This window comes from Oreochromis niloticus, linkage group LG3 (genome assembly GCF_001858045.2).
Source record: "Oreochromis niloticus isolate F11D_XX linkage group LG3, O_niloticus_UMD_NMBU, whole genome shotgun sequence".
NCBI classification, from domain to species: domain Eukaryota; kingdom Metazoa; phylum Chordata; class Actinopteri; order Cichliformes; family Cichlidae; genus Oreochromis; species Oreochromis niloticus.
Genome location: NC_031967.2, coordinates 10637502 through 10658512, shown reverse-complemented (window position 1 = coordinate 10658512; position 21011 = coordinate 10637502). Strand labels below are relative to the sequence as shown.

Genomic DNA, 21011 nt, shown 5'->3' with positions numbered 1-21011 from the left:
CTGACCATTGCACATTTCATGACTTATGGTCATTTTTTACATGCACTTCCTTTTGCATAAAGAACATTTTCATGCACATATTAGTGAATGCAGACCCACTGTGATTCAGCTGGCTTATTATCGCTATTCTGCTTTGGGAAACTGAAAGTAGGCCTTGTGATAAATGACTAATGAAGACACCTGGTTTACTTGTTCCATGCATCCCCAGTCAAAGTATGAATAAATGTGCTTCACCACACTTGAAGCTAGTAGTCTTTAATCTTACGCACATTCACTCAAGAAATGAACAATCTTGATTTTATTGTCATTTAAAACCGACAGAAACCGTCGTGTTTCAGAAGGAGGCTGGGTATTTTATCATTACACAGCTTCAAAATCCTCTAATGAAAAGCATCAAGTTTTAGGTCACTGAAGTCTTAAAGAAACAACAATGCCCCTCTCTTTTCTTCTGACGTGCTGGAAACGCTCATTTGAAGTGGATAATCACTGAAGAAAACCGAGTGTAGGTGTAATTTCTCATTTGATGCCATTTTAGAGTTTGCTTTTCTACTAAGGTTGATCTTATCCCCTCATTAAAAACTCAACTGTCTCCATCTGTCTTTAAACAAACGTCTTTTACAGGGTCAGTCGCAACTTTTTCGGTAAAAATGAAAACTTCCTCAAATTTAGTCCCAATGAACTCGAGCATCCTTCAGTAATGTTTCATCTGCACAAACAAATGAGCTTGCCTGAAATCAACAAACAGATCTGCCTTTCAATAACACGGTAACAGCAGGAAGATTAAAGAAAGAACAAATTACATCAAATTGTGGGAATTGTGTTTTTTTTATGAATAAATAACAAGATGAAGTTAAGCATCAGAAAGCTCTAACATTATGAAGTTCTACAGGAGAAAGTGCCTGAACAATAATCTCAAAAAACTACTTCCAGAGTACTTCAGTTACTCCATTCGCCTCGCAGCCGACGCAAAAAGGGAAACAACTAAAGAGAAACGAATTTTTGTTGCCAAATTAAACACTTTCAATATGGACACTGTGTAGGAAACATGTAAGGGTAAGCCTTTCCTAATGTACTGATTTCCTGAAGTATTGATTCAATACTGCAGTACAGACACGGCACTCGATGTAACCATGCAGTATTGTATTATATTAATACTAGATGTGTGAACACATGCAAGCATCCTCCATATAAAATGTAAGACTGAGAAAGAACACAGATAAGAGCTGTGAATCCAGAGTGCAGAGAGAAAGTAAGACATTGAAAACAAAAGGACGAGAGAGGAAATGACAGCCAGGTATGAGAAGAAAAACAAAATGACAAATAGTGCAGTGTTAAGAAGCAAAGAGATGAAGTATACTGTGAATAGAGTGAATGGGAGACCAGGTGTGCACAAAAGGAGGAGGGAGAAAAGGGAGGAATCCGATTTAGACAAACGAGTAAGGGAGGAGCAAGTAAGATGGAGGAGCGGGGGACTAAGAAGTGATAAATAAGGAAAAGATTTCCATAGAGGGGATGAAAGGTGGGAGAATGAGTGGAAGGATTTAGAAAGAAGTGTTTAAAAGATGTAGAAATAAATGAAAAGAGGAGGGGATAAGAAAAATAACAGAACGAGCATGTAAAAATTAGATGAAAGGAGAGAAACTGGGGGGAAATCTACAAAAACTAATGAGTGACATGAGAGTGAGGTGCAAAAGAAAGAATAGGAGGTGGAAATCAGGTATGAGAGGGGAAGAGGCAAAAATAGATGGGGAACAATGTGACAAGAAGGTGAAAGAAAACATGGAAAGAAATATGAAACTGCAAAAATCAACTAACAGAAGAGCAAGAGACACGAAGCAGGTGCACAGGGGGAAAACATGAGAAATGACAGAAAGAGTGAAGAATAACTAGAAAGAAAACTGGTGTAAAGGAAAATATGAAATTGAAGAGAGGAGATGGGAGGGTGATAGCGAGTAGATAGAAAACAGGAGGAATGATAAATGAGAGTTAGGAGAGAGGGAGGAAAGGGAGGATCAGCTGGAAAAACAACATAAACGACAGGAATATGAGACGGCAAGAAGGCTTGTCAACAGCGGGGAATTTCAATTATAGACACACCAACACACCTGTGTGCATGCAGCACATCTACGTCTGAACGTGCTGCACACCAACACTCCCACACACCTGCATGTACAGTCTAGATCACATACATAAACACAGACGCAGAAAACAGGGGGGAACCTGATAGTGACAGCAGGAAGTGAGGAGGGCAGATGGAAATGGATCCAGGGGAAAGGGTGAAAGGGGTAATAGAAGGGAAAAGATACAGTGGGAGCAGAGAAAGATGTAGTAAAAAGGAGAAAGGGATGGCAACTACCACACAGAGTGAGACTGGTAGAAAATATGGAGAGAAATGTAGCTGGGGTTCCTGTTAGGATACACTCTCACCTGACATTTTGTTAGGTACACCTGCTCAACTGCTCATTAATGCAAATGTCTAATTAGGGAAATCACATAGCAGCAAATCAATGCATGTAGGCATGTAGACATGGCTAATACAGCCTGTTAAAACTCAAACTGAGTATCAGAATGGGCAGGAAAGGTGATATAACTTTGGCACCAACAACAATGCCACGTTCAAACGCGTTGGTCTGAGTATTCGAGAAACTGCTGATCTACTGGGATTTTCCCACATGACCAACTCTGTGGTTACAGAGAATGATCAGGGAAAAAGGAAAATATTCAGTAAGCGGCAGAAAATGTCTTGTTAATGTCAGAGGTCAAAGGAGAATAGCTAGACTGCTTCAAGCTGATAGAAGGGTTGACCCCTACTCAAGTAACCACTTATTACAATCAGGGTATGTAGAAGAGCATCTCTGAACACACAAACCTTGGAGCAGATTTGATGTGTTATGCCTTCATAATGTGAAGATGGGCTAACGCTTAGTTAAATCTCAGTACCAGGTGAGCATTGAGATGCCACAGCCTCTGAGTACTCTTGCTGACTGTGTTCATCCCTTTATAGCCACACTAAATCATCTCAAACTGGTTTCTTGAACATGAAAATGACTTCACGGTACTCAATACGGCCTCGATACAGTCTCCACAGATCAATCCTATAAACACCTGTGGGATGAGGTAAAACAGTGTCCAGTCCAGCACAAGCAAGGCGTACCTAATGAAGTGTCTGGCGAGTCTTTGTATAAGACGAAGAGCTGCTTCTAAACTTTAACTTTCTAAAAAAAAAACAAAAAAAAAAAAAAAACCATGTTTTCACCATCATCAATTCTTCATTATCCCCAACAGCTACAATGAAAAGGCAGCGGCTCGTCTTCCTGGGCTCCTCCAGAGCGAAGACGGACGCAAAGATTTAATTATTGAAACATAAAATTACAACATGTCTCAAGTCTGAATATTTTCAGAATCCACTGTGTACATAGCAGCTTGTAGATGTGCATCCCTCTGCTGATATACTACACCTTTTGTTGAGCGTTTAATTCGTGCTTCGTTTTCTCATCACTCCTCCTAATGATGTCTGAGTGGTGGGATTTATGCCTGAAAACTCATTTGTTTTGTTGCTTCCTTTATTCCTCCGAGATGTATCCACTTACTCCTCACTTCGTCGGCAGACCAATTTGCTAACAAGAATTATTTAATTTGTCTCATTGTAACATTTTTTAAAAAAAGAGAACCAGATAATCACAAATGCTCTTATTGCTGGGAGGAGTTTTGTCGCTGGAAATTGAAGACTACCGAGGAACGGCAACGATTTCAAAAAAATCGATGCCATCGACTATCCATAACAGTCGGGATTTTCTTTGACACCTGGAATCTGGAGCAGTTTAAGTGAAAATTGGGAGTGTGACAAAGCATTTCACGATGTTCGCTCATGCATATTTCCCCAATTTCAATAAGCTTTGGTCTTTGAATGAAAATAGATTTCTCCTGAATGAGCTACAGCAGCCGAGTAAGAAACTTTGCTCACTGAGACTTTCATGACTCAAATACAAACACCGACGGTCTCTCAACATGTTCCACAGTTGTTTTTGTCAAATCATTAAAAGGATTTGCCAACATGATCATTTCCGTGCACATTATAAGCAAATATTTGGCTTTGATGAACAAAAATTAGCAGTGAAAAATACAAATAGAAAGAGGAGAGATGAGAAAGAGGTAGAAACACAGAGCGAGGCACACCAAATGGATGAGCAGACAATTCAGTCGAGGGTAAACTAATAAAAGAACGGGAGAAATGTCACTCTGTAAAAATACAGGCTGGTATGGGCCTATAATTACCATGGTGATGAGAGGCAAAGATGGGAAAGGGAGGGTGGGAAAATGCTGCATTCAATGCATGAGATACAAAAACAGGTTAAAAAAAAAAAAAAGATAAATATGATAAAACATTCTTCACACAGCGATACAACAAACTCCGCCTGCGTAGACACCGCTCACATGGGAGGAATCACCCCACCCACGACCTTCAAGGTCAAAGCCTTTTTTCTGGGGAAATTACATCTTGTAGGGCTGCATGCGTGTCTGTAGCCACAGTGCTGCTGGTTTGCCCTCCTGCAGGTCTGCGTTTCTGGTGTTGTGGTCAGGGGTGTTAACAAGGGGCAATGTGAACGTGTCCCTTACTCTGTTTTCTTGCTTTATGTGTAATCCTTGTATAGTGCTATAGGAAACCAAAAGAGACGTTTCCTCTCGTGAAGTCACTGGACAGTAGATGTGATCTTGCATCATCACATCTACATACTGCATGTGTGGGAAAATCACATCCTGCTGACTAATAAGTGCATGACATGGTTTACTGCACCAAATGTGTTCGTCTCTCTGCGAAGGAATGACTTTAATCTGCATATAAAATAATAGGGTTACCATTATCATTACCAGTGATGGTGCCAAACAGCTTTTTATAGACAAATGCTGACCTCGACACTTTTTACTACCATTATGGAAAATACTGCTAGTCCTTTAGTTATGAGCGCACAGACCGCCAAGGTTACATCATGTGTCACTGTGGGTTTTGTTTAGCAGTTTAATTTCATTTACTCACACAGCCTTGTGATTGGTTCGTTTTTCTTTCACACCACAAGTAGACTGCAAAGCCCTACACCAGACTTGGACTAATAACTTTTAAACTAGCTGAAATTACATTATAGCATCCTTAAGGCATCTAAAGATTATGAAATTTCAGCAGTCTCAGAAGTTTAATACAAGCTACACTGGATCCAATAAACAAGGATGCAAAAGTCAGGCGTTCGCATATATTGACTGTACGATAATAACATTAACTGCACAGTATTAATAAATAGGTATGACAAACAGCTACACTTCCTTTGCTTGTTCTCTTCAACGGCAGCTGGATGAACTGTACAAAGTTTTCTCGAAAAACTCATCTGGGTTTTCCTGAATGCACATCTGCTGGTTGGGCTGAATACAGTATTGTACAAAAGTCTGTGCAAAGGGTTCCTTTGGACATTGGCTGCTTCCTCACATGTGCAGTCCGGTCCTTGTAGCTGACCATTTTCAGTGTTTCTGTTTTTACTCGTTTGATAAACTACTGAGATTAGTGTTGCACCTTAACACCCAATTTTGCATCTTAAGGCACTTTGTTACTGAAAGCCTGTCACGACATTTGTTTCCATTTCTTTAGTTGAATTTAGAGACAAGCTTAAAATAAAAGTATTCAGCTATTAACTAAAAACTTGGCATGCTGTACAGTGGCAGCACTAAAAGCCATCTAAAGCATCTGAAAGTCATTTTCATAAGAAACAAAGCGGGGGGGGGAAATCCAATAAAGACTTGAGACAGGACCTGGAGAGGCATTTGGCCCTTCGGTTGATCCAGCTACTGTTCACTAAAGCCTCATCAGAAACCGTCTCAGTGGACGTGTGGCTGTCAGGAAGCCATTCTTGAGGCAGGGAAACGGGGTGTGCCAAATTACACCAGAACTGGACTGAAAATCAGTGGCAACGGGTCTGATGAAGTGCTGAAATTTTAAAATGTCAGCTTTATTGAACCAGTGTGGGATTATCTGACAAAACTGAATAAAATGGCATCGAGCATCGAAAGGGGAGCTCTGAATGTCCAACAAGCATGTAGAGCCTGAAGAATACAGGTGGTCATACCAAATATTGACTTTGAATTACACCCACACCGTCTTTGCCGTATATTCGTTTGTGTTTCTACATGCTCAAATAAACTCACTGCACCTATTTTTCCAAGACTTTCACAGTACTGCAGGTAATGGTAGCAGGCATGATGAGATGACCCAGTGAGATACCTGCATTTTTAAAGAGCCAACTCTGAGCCTCTTTCACAGTGCAATGCAGGACCACAGTTTTGAAAACATACTGTCAAAATTCCTCTTATGTTAATCACTTTTTTAAAATCTGGGACAGCCCCAAATCACAAAAATAAATAAAAACAGCACATAGGAAATCGATCAACAGTCAAAACTCAGCACTTTTAAGCAGGAGTTCAAACTTATAAAAGACCAAGTTCAGTCACCAGTGATTACACCGGTGACTGACGGCTCTGTTAATGGCAGGGAAGAAAATGAAAGATAATAGTGATGAAACTGCCAATAAGATTGAGCCGGTCTGTTTATGGTGTGCAGCTGAAGGTGTTTTTATGATGATAGGCAAGACAAATACACTTCCTCTAATTAGGACTCAACCTGTTTTCAAACTCAAGACTGCTCCTCGGATGAACGAGGCACACACAGGCACACACAGGCCTGTAGACCCGTGCACAGGCAGCAGCATTTTTAAACATCAAATACGCTGAGGGACGCATGCAAATGTGTTCCATTAAAAGAAACAAACAAGAGAAGGATGCTGTTGGGGGGGTGGAAGTGGAGACACAGATGTGAGTAATGCTGGTTGACACGTCGAAGAGAAAAGACAAGTGATGTATGGGAGGACAGTTAAATCCTCATCTGATCGTCACATTATGACTAATGGGACAATGAATGAAGAAGGAGAAGATGAAGTAGTCTGGTATTGCTCCAGTAAGGGTTTTCTGTTCCCCTGGTTTAGTACGCCGAGCAGGACATGACAGCAGGAAGGGAGGACAGAGTGGAGGCAGAGTGAGTGAGAGGAAAAGGAAGATGTAAAATGAGTTTCTGAGTAACAGGAGGAGGTTGAATAAAATGAACACTGGGAGGAGAGGAGAACAGCAGGACTTGGCCTTGTTACTTGCTACCTTTTTGCAGAGACGAAGATGGGAAAGACAAATGTGAGAAAAGGAATGGAATAGATTGTTGGTAATGTTAAAGGTTAAGGGATGTTAAAGGTGAAGGGATGAAAGGATGAGGGAAGATTGATGGTTGGACGTAATGGATTGAGAGCAAATTTGGAAACAATGGGAAACTGGGAGAAAAGGGCACCGTTGACAAGGAGAGGAGGAGGACAGAGTTAAGAGGAAAGGAAGACACGAGCGCAATGGAGCAACTCTGAAGATGGATCAGCAGATAAACGCCGAGATGAAAGAAGGGTGATCGCTGCTCCCTTAGATCACATGTTAATCATTCGCTTCAATACCTCAGCATACTATGAAGCAAGCTCAAACTCACCCCTACTGTTTCCCCCCGCTGTGAACAACAAAACCATATTTCCACCATCTTTATTTTACCGCTGTAACGTGATTTCAGGGTTCAGTAAATAGTCTTTCATCATCCACTTATCACACTACGGGAGTAAAGGTTTTTCCACTTGTGCTTCTTAGAATCACCTTCATATCTCACAAAGCTAAACTGATCACAGCGTTTACGTGCCATAAGACTCGCAAACACACCGAATGTGAAGAGCGTCTGCTGAAGAAAAATAGATTAAAATACAAAATGTCAAGGTGCTGCTTTAATACTCTCCCCCCTTCGCCTTCCAAAGCAGGCAGTCCATTCCTCCCCGTCACTCTGTCGACGGGGCTGCTGCCGAGCTTGCACTACGGCATCCATCACTCCTCATCCCTCGCTCACACCTGACTTTATTTCTCCCTCTATGAACCTCTCCTCTGTGCCTCCTATGCCTAAACACCATTTTACTTGCTCCAGGCTACGCTCCCCTAAAGCTAAGGGCATTAGCATATTTTTCATTCTGCTTCCTCCAATGTTTTAATGGTGCATAAGCAAAGCATCTTATGGAGAATATGAACCGAGAGAAGAAGAGAAAACAGTAGTTTAGGGAAACTGTATATTGCAGGTAGTCAACACCTGAAGGAAATTCTATTTAAGAGCTGACATGAAAAATACAAGTCAGACTTGTGAGATTTTAATACCACTCAGTGCGTGCAGACCTCTGTGGTATATCCACACCGTGCCAATTAAACACTAACCTTGCTGTGTTGCATGAAGCTGGTTAATATTGTAAAGGTTCACTGAATATCAATTGTTTTTAACCAAATTTAACTTCTACATGTTGTTTTCCAAAAAGTCTAAAAAGGCATAATTTACTGAACTTATTAAAAAATGTACCAATACAATTTTTAACTTCTTGCAATGAAAATGCAGCTGTGGTAGTTCTGGATGGGATTTGTTTTAACAAAGTATATCCATTATTCCCTGGCAACACATCTATTAAATCTATTCAGGGCAGAAACTTGCCTGGGGGTGAATATGTTGGTGCAAGTATGGCACCATACTGGTGAGAAAAGTAACTAGAAGCCCCAGAAAAACTCTAATGACTTCATTCCTATAATAAATAAAACGCTGCCTATTGATTTTGAAGTTCAGGTTCAAATCTTGCTATCCATTATTATCAAAGTTCAATTTTTCCTCCCTGCTTTGTTTGCTTTAGCACACACGTGCACGGTGAACAGCCCCGGAAAGCTAAGGAACAGCACTGCAAATGTGCGCCAAGTATTTACCTTGGTTTTGCATCACTTTGCTCTTTACATACAGATGAGAAAAATAGCCTCTGATGTGGTGCTGTTCCCTTTTTACCGCCAACATTAAATAACCCACCTTTGTTTTTTCCTGATTTTTATGCTTTTCTAACATGAAGAATTTATTTATCACCTTCTGTGCTACAACCACATAGGTTTCAAATATTTGGAGCATCGTGTTTTAAGGGTCATCTGTATCAGCTCCAACCCTGTGCAGAAGTTTCAGTGTCGTCATTTCTCAAAGCCAATTGCCCGACTTTCCTCGGACACCTCAAGTGAATTACAACCTATAACTTTCATCCTCGTGCCCTTCACCTTTTACTGTGTTGCTCCGCCTCCGACCAGTCACGGCTGTCCAGCAATAATTTATTAAGTTCCTCTTATGTCCCATTCCTCTCTTTATTGAATGTGTTTATTTCATTCACATTGCATGGTGGTGGTGAGGCATCCCTCTATTGTCCATCATGTTTCCTCATTCAAAATCACAGGTAAATGGTGCAGGATGACAGGAAAAGAGACCGGGATAAAACCGATGGAGAAGGAAATTAATAAAATGGCTGAAAAGAAGAGTGAGTGCTCTATGAAGAGGGAATCAGGGTGTGTGAAATATGTACATTATTGTTAAGATGAGTGGTGGGCTGGAGGAAGGTTTCTGAGAATTGCAGGGTGGAGCTGAATAGGAAAAATATGGAGTAGAAACAAGATGGAAAGTCCTTGAAATGGAAAGGTCACAAGCCCCTTCATGGCCACTCTTCTCACACAATTTTCACGGTGAATAGTAATGAACGTGAGAATGCCATCTAATGAGGATGGTATTTAAAAACAGATTAGATGTTTGGTCCTGCAAGGCCAATTTAAAGGTGATCCTGAAATATATGCTGCACACTATAATACAACTTAAAATTAGGAAAATTCCGAGATGGCTCTTTCTTTAATGCGCTGATATTTCCAGGTTAAATTAAGTCTGATCATTGAGCCACGTATCCCGGTAATAAACTAAAACCCCTTGGAGCCAAATGAAATGACAAATTCAATTTAAATCTATATGCAAAACAACTTCTAGTTCACCCCTTTTTGACAGAATTAATTGGCAAGACCAAAAAGTCATTGGTAATCCATTTCTTTTTAATCAAAATGTGGAACAAAGTACTTGTAAACCAAAAGAAATGTTTTCAACACCCCCAGCTTCAGACAACGATGAATCCACTCAGTAATGGTTTAAATGCACCCATCAGTGAAAGCTTCCACATTTCTAGTTCCTGTCAGTAGCCTCACCCAGACCGTGCTGGATGTGAATACTCCTCTCTCATTAAAACAGGAAAATTATATCATATCACTATGGGAATAGTTCTCGTTTGGAATCACTGACTATTTTCAGAAATCAAGATCACGATGCAGGTGCACGCATGGTCGGCTCCGAGGCTCTTATTGTTTGAGTATAAACTAACAAGGTTAAAATAATTTGATATGCCGCAAACACTGGCTTTTGGTAGAGTGCACTCAACTCCTCTGGCAGATTTAGTGAATTTAGAGATCCCAGGATACTGGTGGAAAATGTACACATGAAATTTTTAAATAATATTATTATTCCTGCAATTTTCGCCAAAAAGAAAGAAGCTTTTAACTCTTGCAGTCTTGTTCACGCCATCTGAACCGCCACAAAAAGGCTTTTTGATTTTTTAAAATCAGCTGGCCTCTTTTGGCCTTTGCCATCTTCATTAGGTTTCTTAGTAGACAAACAGCTTCACTACACCGGCAAATAAACACAATGAGGGCACTTGTAGATAAAGCCTACCTCAATCCTTCCCGTGTCTGGCTGGAAGCCTCTGGATGGGTCCTCTGTTGTCACTCTACACTGGATTGCGCAGCCATTCACCCTGATCTTGTCTTGTTTGAGGCCGAGTTCTGGCAGGCTGCGGCCCTCGCACACATGGAGCTGAGCATGCACCAGGTCCACGCTGTTGCAGAGAGAGAGAGGCGATGAGGTGAATTATGGACAACCTGAGTATGGTTTGAATAGCCCTTAATTTCCCTTGATGTCACTGGAGAACATTTTCTCCCACACTTACAAGGCTTATGGGAGCAGAAAGACCACTTTCCCCTTAATGTAAGATTTTTTTAGCTATTCTTGGCATAAAATCGGGGCAGAGAGGGTCTGGAGATAAAATGGGTTTAATTTCTCACTTGAGGAAATGAATCTGCAGTGTTTGACAAGAAAACAATGCATTTGATATCCTACTACTAATTTAATGCTGCTGAAACAATAACTCCTGGACAGAGAGAGGGGTAAACAAGCTGGGCACAGTAAATCCAATTTAACATAATCCAACCAAGTGATAAATGGGCAACATAACTTGTGTTCATTAGAGATTATTAGGCATACTAAGGTGCTACAAAGATGAATAGACCACTACTATTTTGCTTTATTAAAATTTGAATGTGTCACTCTCACAGATTTAGGTGCTCACAGCATGTTTCATTCAGCTCTGTGTGTTATTATATTACATTTCAAACAACATCAGAAAAGTAAAGTAAACAAATTGTTTTACATATGCAAAACACTTTATTCACAACTCTAGAAATGCATCATCACTCGGGGGTAACTGCATGCACACAAACAGCAGTACATTATGTAAATCTGTATTCAGTAATTATTCAATATAAGAAGGAATTTAAATGCAAGAGGGACAGAGTTTCTCCCATTTCCATGAGCTGTAACCCTTAACATCAATTTTGGCTCATCTGAATGCATTTATTTAAATGTAAAGCTCAAATGAGACGTTCTGGGTTAAGCTTCATGACCTTGTGCAGTCAAACACACAACCACAATGTATAAAAATACTTCCTGTTTATTTTAATGGGGGCACATTTTAAATGCAGCTGTGGACAGAGTGCGTGGGTGGGGGGAGATGCAATTCCTCACACATAATGTCCAGGCAACTCACCCGCTGCCCAACACAAACAACTACCCAACCTCTCCACCTTGAAGGTTGAATGAGAAACACATTGGCACACAAGCTTAGATCATGGTCACTGTTTTGGCTTTCATCTCCTCTACGTCTCATTTCTGTTGCATCCACATCCTGGCTAAACAGAAGGACAATTATGCATCAGCCTGGTGTGAAATGTGTTGGTGGAAGACACCATCTCTCTTGATAAGTTGGACAGGCGCCAACATCATGTCTTTGTTCCACTTTCATGAATAAGTTGGAACTTTGAAGTTAGACAGCTCCACTCAAATCTTCCAATAACAAAAGAACAAGATGAAATGAGACGCACTGGGATATTGCCCCCAACAGCAGTTATGGAAATTTCTCGGTTTCTCTGCATTTTATTTTATTTTTAATTAGGATAGATTCGAAACCAGACTGAGAATACTACCAACAAAAACTGGTTACTATGTATCCACACTGTTAGCCTCTGAGGGCTATAGAGCTTTACCAGACAGTACACAGGAACAGGGATTTTTATTTTCTCTTATGTTGTGTACAATTTTATTGAGGCAAATAATTGAGATAAAACTATAATACATATAATGGTGAAGACAAATTTAGTTACTGTCAAAATAATTTTGTTTATTAACGCCTTCTGTCAGTTCAACTTGCTCACTTAATATAAACACACTGACATCTGCAGAGCATTCAGATATTCATTAAAAGTAATGCAGAAGAAAAAAAGGAAAAACACAACAAAAATAAATAAACCCAAAAGGACAAGTATTGAAATTCCAATATACGGCTTATGAGATGGAAAATGGAAACACTGTTCCTACTGAACTTCTTTAGTGTTATGCAAATAAATATTTCAATGACAAACGAGATGACAAAACATTTTCTCACTTGAGAGTCAAACGCTTGGCTTTTTTTATTGTACAGATCAAGTCTGACCTAGATTTCCTTCTGTACATAATTTATCTGGAAAACATAAGGCTATTCTGATTGAAGCCTTGAAGGTTTATGAAATTCATTGTATACTAATTTGACTCCGACAAATTAAAGCGCCTGCAGCAACATCTGTCCCTCAGTGCAGTCATTTACAGAATAAAAGTCATTTGGATCATTAGCAAGTTACACAATGTGGCCCAACCATGCAGGAAGGGGATGAAGGCGATTTGCCTTCGGTGAAGTAAATGCCGCGCTACAGCCTAAGAGCCGTTGCTCGGCTACAATAAAAATGCGAGGACAGTAAATGCTACATGTCGTAACTGCTGGCAAAGTAGAGAACACAGAGGATTAACCAGAGTTATTAGGACTGACCTGAAACATCTGTACAGAAACAAAGTTGGACACTAAGCAGGGATGAGACTTCAGGTCAGGAATAATGCAGATAGCTGTATAATGGGTCCTGAAAGCTCCGACTCAAATAGATTACATTACCACATTTCCACACTTTCAAATAATCTCAAGGTCTGAGAATGACCTGTAGTAAGAAGACTAAAACAGGGACTGAAAGATCAAGAAATATCCAAACGGAAATACTGTTTGCCTAAACGTCACTATTTGATGTTTGTGTCCTTCAGGATTCTCCCTTGTTTAGGAATCTCATAACCATCTTTACTATAATATACATGCTACATATATAATGCAGGACTCATTTGCAAGCCTAGGACATCAAAATCAGGTTGAATATATACTTTGTAACTGGAAAAAATTATATGGGTTATGGGTATGCATAATTAATAAATGGATTATTAATATTCAATCTCACCGTTTGTGTTTTATGGTTCAATGCAAGAAATGCCAGATCTGGAAGTTCTCTGTACAATAATGTTCTGTTATTATATACACACACACACACACACACACACTACTAAAAGTATGTGGAGCCCAGAAATTGCTACATCAACAAAATTAGAAAGTTTAAAAATGGACCCGCTACTTAAGCAGCCTGGTTACACAATCCGAAGCCCATCGCAGCTCTCTGCTTCTTCACCTGATACTTTAGCGCAGCCTCAGATTACGCCAACACACTTCATGGCTAAAGTAAGGTAACAGCCATTAAAAGCATTTACTTTTCTGACACTGCAGCTACTTGCCTCCCTCTCTCTCTCACATACACACTTGAATTAAAAGTTACTCACACTAGTACAGTTGAGGTATTTGAGCGAAGCCCAGGAGATGCTGCTGTTCGTCCTCTGAGCACGACTTCACTACGGTGCGACCCTTTTTTAAAACTTACTGACAATGAATGTATCATGTAAAATAAATATTTTAAAGTTCTACAAATTTCACTGTCAAACAAAAGTCTGATATGTTCCTCTTTAATCTGACGTGTATATTATGTGTTGCACTAATGCAGCTGTGCCTATATATATTTTACTATATCCAACTTAGTAAGACTGCAAATTTTGCCAAAAAGTGACGAGATCCATTTATCCACGGCCAACATGCAAGTTTATAAAAGTCTGCTCATTAAAAAAAACCAAACAAAACAAACCCACAAGTGGTTGACCCCTATGCTCTCTTTTCTGCATATTGTGTGTGCACTCTCTCATGCAAGTACCCTTCATGCACCGAGCACTCGGCAGGCTACAAATAGCAGTTTAATTATATTTCGCCTAGAGCCCACCAAACTAGGTACTCCTGAGTTGCAGCACTACCCGGCCCACGGTTTGTTCTTTGTCAATTAGATGGTGGAAATTTGATTAAATTATTTTGTTTCAAGTATGAAGCACGTAAGCACAACATAAACTGAAAATGATGACAAGGTTCAGACTCGGGAACCCACCACAGTACAACAACTTTAGACTGCATTCAGAAATTATTCACCACCTGCCTTAAGGCACTTGTCAATTGTTTTTAGGTTTAGCAGAGCATATTCCCCAGTTCAGCAAATAATTACAACGAATACAACGCAATACAAAGCTGCCTGCTCTTTTCTTTTATACACTAAGCCAACGAGAGGGAAGGAACTCTAGCTTGAGCAAACTTTGTAGCTGTAGAAATGCAAGTCCTTTCCAACTTCATAAATGACAACATAAAATATGTCTATGTACTTGCGACATTTTTGCATCTAAAAATATATATAATGAATATTTTTACAGATTTTTACTAAATGTACCAAACTCTTTCAATATTTCTAGAGTACTGCTTATTCTGACTTTAAGGCCATACCTTTGATACATCCAAACCAATATTTTTTGTCCTGAAAATGCCGAGAATAAATCCTTCAACATGCCCAGTCCAATATCGGATATCTGTTCTGCTCTGTTTCAGCTGACAAGTTTATTTATCATCCCTGCCAGAACTGCTTTTTTGTTTTTTAAATGCTGTCAGAACTCAAATGCCAAATACATTACTTGGCCTTTGCTTCTACCATCTGTGCAACAACCTCACTTAAGGCTACTTAAGTTGCCTGTAAATGCTTACACCAACCCTAAAACACCAATCTACTAGAGATATAAATAAGACATACACTTTATCAACTATGGGACTACATAAAGGTCCAATCATTGGGCATTTCCAGCATTAGCTGGATTCATTAATGACTGCTATTATCAAACAGTGCAAGTCAGATTTCAGTATAACAAAACTTTTTGGGGACCAGCAGCACAAACCGTGTTTCACCAGGACAAAGCAGACAGCCAAGAAATATCTGAAGTATGGAGGTCGGTCTTCATACTGTGTTATCTCAGCTTTGATGGCTAAACGCACATTTTCTTGTGGAATCTAAGCATTGACTTTTAAAGAGTCACTGGCCTTATGTTTGGAAGGAAAAGTCCTGATAGCCAAATTCACATTCTACACTCCGGCGCTAAAGCTCTACATTAAAGACACCAAGACAAATCGGCTCTTGCAGTCTTCGCAAAAAGTCTAGACTCCAATTGAACTTACCAGGTCTCCCTCCGAGAAACTTCAAAGATGAGGTAAACCCTTTCATCTAAAGTCGAGGTCAGGACCGTGCACATATTGTTTATCCACCAATGCAAATGTTTTATCCAAGCTAGCTCACATCTTATCAGTCCAACACACTCAACCTGACAGAGGATTTAGCTGCAGCCTAACAAGACATCACCGTTAACCGAGTCGACTTTAACGTCTTTTTATCTCAACGTCATGTTTGATGGAGTAAAATATTCCCATCAAAGACAATGGAGCCAGTTCCCTTCCCCAAGATATCCTGCACTGGAAATGCTGAATCAGTGCGCTATGGCCATGTAAATCTTATTAAAGGTTCAGGAAACTTTTAGATTATGTACTAAGAAATCACAATTATTTAGTTTAACCTGTTTTCATGACCCATGGCTAAATTAATTTGCCTCTTATTGGATCTAGAGCCTTTAACAAGCCATAGCTGTAGGCTAATGTATACCTGATATACTGTGGGTGTTTAACATTGTATAAAAACAAATTAAAAATGGTTTCCAAAGTGGCCTTTTTTTAAAAAAACAAACAAAAAACTGCTAATATTTAACAGGATTGTTTTAGAATTAGGATTCATCTATATCGTCAATACAAATGTATAAATACAGGGTAACAAAATGAAGTAGCTCCAGCAGTTTTGTACAGTCATAACTCACCAAGGAGATTCTTTACAATATTATAACGCTATTATAACTCTCTGCAAAAGCACACGTACCATAGTCTTAAAAACGTGAATACAAATATAAATATTGATACAGTTGTGATTAAAACTACAATGGGAATAAATATTGATTATATTAAATATAGTAAATACTGATAGAAGCATGTACATATAAGTTCAATTAACATGTGGATAAATGGAGTGATGTGGAGGCAGAGATTTGTCATTTAGAGTGTTTTTGTTAGATATACTGGGCAACCAATCATTCACCCATCAGCCAATAAAGTCCAGTGTTTGTAACCCGACTGGTTACAAACACGCAGAACAACTATTGGACACTGACAGACTAAACTGAATTTAAACAGGACAAAAGACAATAAAACATTGGGTCTATTTTATTTTTAAAACTTCTTACTAAACTTTTATATTATTTATACTGTTAATAAATGCCATCTCATTTTCCATTCCTATTGTGTACAAGTCCTCTGTTGTCAGACACCGTTGGCTCCTACGAATCTAAAACCCATCTGATTCCATATTTTCCTTCTGGCCTCGTACTGTGGTTACAGGTAATTATACTGAGATAAATGGCAGCAATCTTTTCACAGTAAGAAAGGAAATGAGTGCTACGTCTACCATCTTTAGTAGACGTTTAAGGTGGTAGAAACAGGAAGAGAAAGACTAACCAAGGACCAGTTTTTATGCATGCACCCCTTTGTGCCAAAGAAGGCACAAAGTAGCACTAACGGGTCTTACATGCCACCACAACTACATACAGCTGGCTGCTTTGGTTTGTTACATTTGTTCCTGTGAAACTCCTAAAACAGATGGTTTTGTGATTAATATACACGATTCTTGCCCAACACAGAAGTGGAAGAGGTGAATGGGTATGCCTACATGAGACACGGGAACAGACTTTTCCCAAAAAAATAGAAAAAAAAAAAAGAAAAATCATCCTAAAATTACTGCAGGTCATCTCCAGAGTCAAGAGTACAATGAAGGTTTCATTAAAATGTAATTCTATTAAAATGAATCATCATGTCTGGTCTGAGTTATGCTCGGTTACAGTGCCAAGGTGCAGCGAGATCATAGAGGATGTATAATGTACTGACCTGTGACAGGAGTCAGCTCCTACACACCCACTTTTTCCCCCATTAAATTCTTAAATAGGTTCATAATAATCTATATGGACACTGAGAGCATATGATTATTTTTCTGCCTTTCCCTTTTATTATGGACACTCATATTACTTACCTTTACCAAACACATCATCACATTGCACATGGAAAGTACATTAGCCTCATTCTTGAACCTGAGCGCACGGCATCGAGCAGCAAGCGCGGAAAACTTTGTCTCAATCTGTCACATATGCACACGCGCACACACAGAGGCCATGAAGGCTGAGTACTAATTGCATATCATTTTCAGTCGCTTCACTCAGAGCTCGTTAGCAGGGGAGAAGGGGGTGGCTGTGCGCCCGGAAATAAAAGGGGAAGATAGAAAGAATATAGTATAGCGAGAGGAGGAAGCAGTTGAGAAAACAGGGAAGGAGCAATACAAGGAAATAACAGAAAGAAAACGCGCAACTTCACTCTGAAGAACCATACGGATGGAGGAAATTAAAAACCAGACAAGATGACAGCTATACTTCTAATGTTTAAGGCAGGAGGGTGAGAAATGAAGCGAGTGGAAGGAGAAAGAGTGGGAGTATGGTAAAGGATAAAAAGCTGGATACTAAGACTGAAAGAACGAGTGGGGAAAAGTGGGAGTGTGGAAAAGATTGGATTTGGCCTTGCTCAAAAGAACAGAAGGAATGAAGGCAAAGAGGAGGTGGAAGGACGTGAAGGTGGAAGAGGGAGTACGGGGGGGGGGCAGTTGGAACTGGAGTGGGAAGGAAGGATAGAGGGATAAGATGGATAAATTGGAGTGTGGAACGAGTGGGATAAGGAGGAGGATGTCCATGTCGAATTGAGAAGGGAGCGAGGGAGTGCGTAAAATGGAATGACTCAGGGTGAGGGCTAGATAATGGTAAAACAGGGAAGGAGATAAGGCAGGGAGGAAAAGAGAGGAGGTGGTAGTGCATAAAGCGGGAAAGCTTTAATAAAGAATTTCTTGTTGCAAAATGAAAGTACGGCAGAAAAAATAAAAACGAGCTTAAATTATTTGACTTTCAGGTAAATATACATTAGTTTTCCAGCTGAGTGTAAGAGGAAAGGATTTATGTCATCATGTCTGTTTGCTCAGCAGCCCTTACATCCAACTTGCATACCTAGCAACATGGAGAAACAGCTAGTCTGTTCATATGAAACATACACGAACTAAACAAACAACATAGCATTTAAATTAGCTTTGGGGAGCTCTTTGGCAGATTTGGGTTCAAGCAAGCTAGCTGTTTCTTTATGCTCGTCTCTGAGATACAGTTACACACTTAACAGAGATAAATGGCAGCAATCTTTTCACAGTAAGAAAGGAAATGAGTCCTATATCTACCATCTTCAATTTCAAGTTTAAGGTGGTAGAAAGAGGAAGAAGACTAACGAAGGAGCAGTTTTTATGCATGCACCCATTCATCCTTAAATCTCCTCAGCTTATCCAATTCAGGGTTGCAGGAGCACTTGGAGCCTATCCCAGCTGCCACAGGGCGAGGTGAGGTACACACCTTGGACAGGTCGACAGTCTGTCACAGGGCTAATATACAGACAAACATTCATACTCACATTTTTAAAAAAAAATCACCAATTGACCTAACCCCACTAAATCTGTCTTTGACCTGCTGGAGGAAGCCGGAGTACCCGGAGAGAATCCACAAACGCTCCACAGAACGATGGTGGATTTGATCACATCGTCTTCTTGTTGTGTTTTAGCAGTGCCAACCACTGCGTCACTATCCTGCCATTTTTATAGAACATATTATTTTAGATGTAATTTTCTGCTTCCATCTTCTGTCCTGTTCTTTTATCCTCTTGTCTTTTGCCCCTTCCCTTTCCACATGTGGCCACATCCAAAACATTTGCCCCTTTTGAAGCAAACCTTTGTCTTTATAACATCATTGCCAATCTGAGCTTTTGTTCACACCATTTCAGGGTGTACTCCCATGTTTTCTAGGCATATCTGTTCATGTTCACACAAGCCACGTCTCCGGTAAATACATTTTTCAAGATGGCTTAAGGGCAAGCGGTAAAAAACGCAAAACAAGAAATATATTTCTCATTTCAGTAAAACTAATACAGACTCTTGTCTACTAAATGTGCATACACGTTCAGCACACACACCTCAACTCATGTCTAAATGACTGGGGAAAAATAGCTCAAATGATTCCAAGTGGGGCCTGCAGGAATAGAAATGTTGAAAAACAGTATAACAGATAAAGTGTTAGCAATGGATGGCAGGGGAATAGACCGAGGGATAAACACAAACAAAGGCAACAAGAGAAATCAGGAGGGGAAAAGACGAATAGGACGTGAAAGAAAAGGAGATCCACAGAGAGAAAGATGAGGACAAAGAGAGAAAAGTATGAAGGACGGATGGAAGGGACAATAAGATGAGGTAAATGGAGCGAGGGAGAATATCAAAGAAGAGCAAACAAAGATGAAGCAAGAGACAGAAGAGGAGGGAAATGAAGCCACCAAGCCTCCATTCTTGGTTTGTATGAATTTCATTAGACATTTTTAGACGGCAAACAAGAAAAGAACATTGAGCTCGGGTACAGGAGGTGAGAAATGGATAGACAGGAAGGAATGAGGAGATGAGGGGGATCAAGAAATGAGAAATTTGAATCCTGTGGTGGGAGGATGCCGTTTGGTATTAATTTGACTGGCGGTTTTTTGAAAAACATTACCAGTTCAAATGCAATCAACATGGCTGGACAGGGAAGAGGGAGGAAATATTGCACAATAATGCAGGAAGAGGAAAAATCAAAATGTGAAGGGGAGAGACTGAAAAACGTAATTTAAATCAATGACTAAAGATGTTTGTGGAGCAGGATAAGGCAAGGAGTCAAAATATGGACAAACATGCTGCTATGGCATACATCCGCACATAAAACACACCCAGACTGATTAGATACACCACCACCCCCCCTCCCCCTTTGCAGCTTGCTTTCTCCCCCCATTTTCTCAAGCCTCACTATGAGCCTATTAATTAATTCCTGCTTTCCTTGTTATGAAGCAGATGGAAGTGTGAGGAGAGGAATGCAAACTAACTAGTGTCCAGAAGGCAGCGAGGAGCAAGAGGAGAAAAGCCAAAAGGAGAGAGACAGAGGAGGGGGGAGGGAGAAACAGAAGGGACCAAAGGGAGAAACCGCAAACACAGGACAGGCACAGGGAGAAACAAATACACAAAAATGCCAACAAAACATTTAAAAATACATTTTTCGGACACAGTCTACAATACGGTCTGGCGAAACTACCTACCTATGACACTAGCTTCTTCCATTCAATCACCAGAGCAACACAATAGCATCATCACAGGTGTAACAATAAGACATCGACTACTTTTACCAAGACTCATCATCAGTCATCCAAACAGATGGTTACTGTCCATCCTGTGCAGGTAGAACAAAATAAACATGTATCATAATGCAAATAAGAAACTGGCAATGTTAGATATACTGTGAGTGTAAT

General features: G+C 39.9%; 1 protein-coding gene across 4 annotated transcripts in view; it reads right to left on the bottom strand.

The window, feature by feature from the left end:
- pcxb (pyruvate carboxylase b) overlaps positions 1-21011 on the bottom strand; it is a 282300-nt gene that overhangs the window by 176189 nt on the left and 85100 nt on the right. For all 4 annotated transcript variants that reach the window (XM_005468082.4, XM_003452415.5, XM_005468083.3 and 1 more), the window contains exon 11: positions 10661-10823. In XM_005468082.4, the coding sequence (XP_005468139.1) occupies positions 10661-10823 (163 nt within the window). The remainder of the gene's footprint in view (positions 1-10660; positions 10824-21011) is intronic.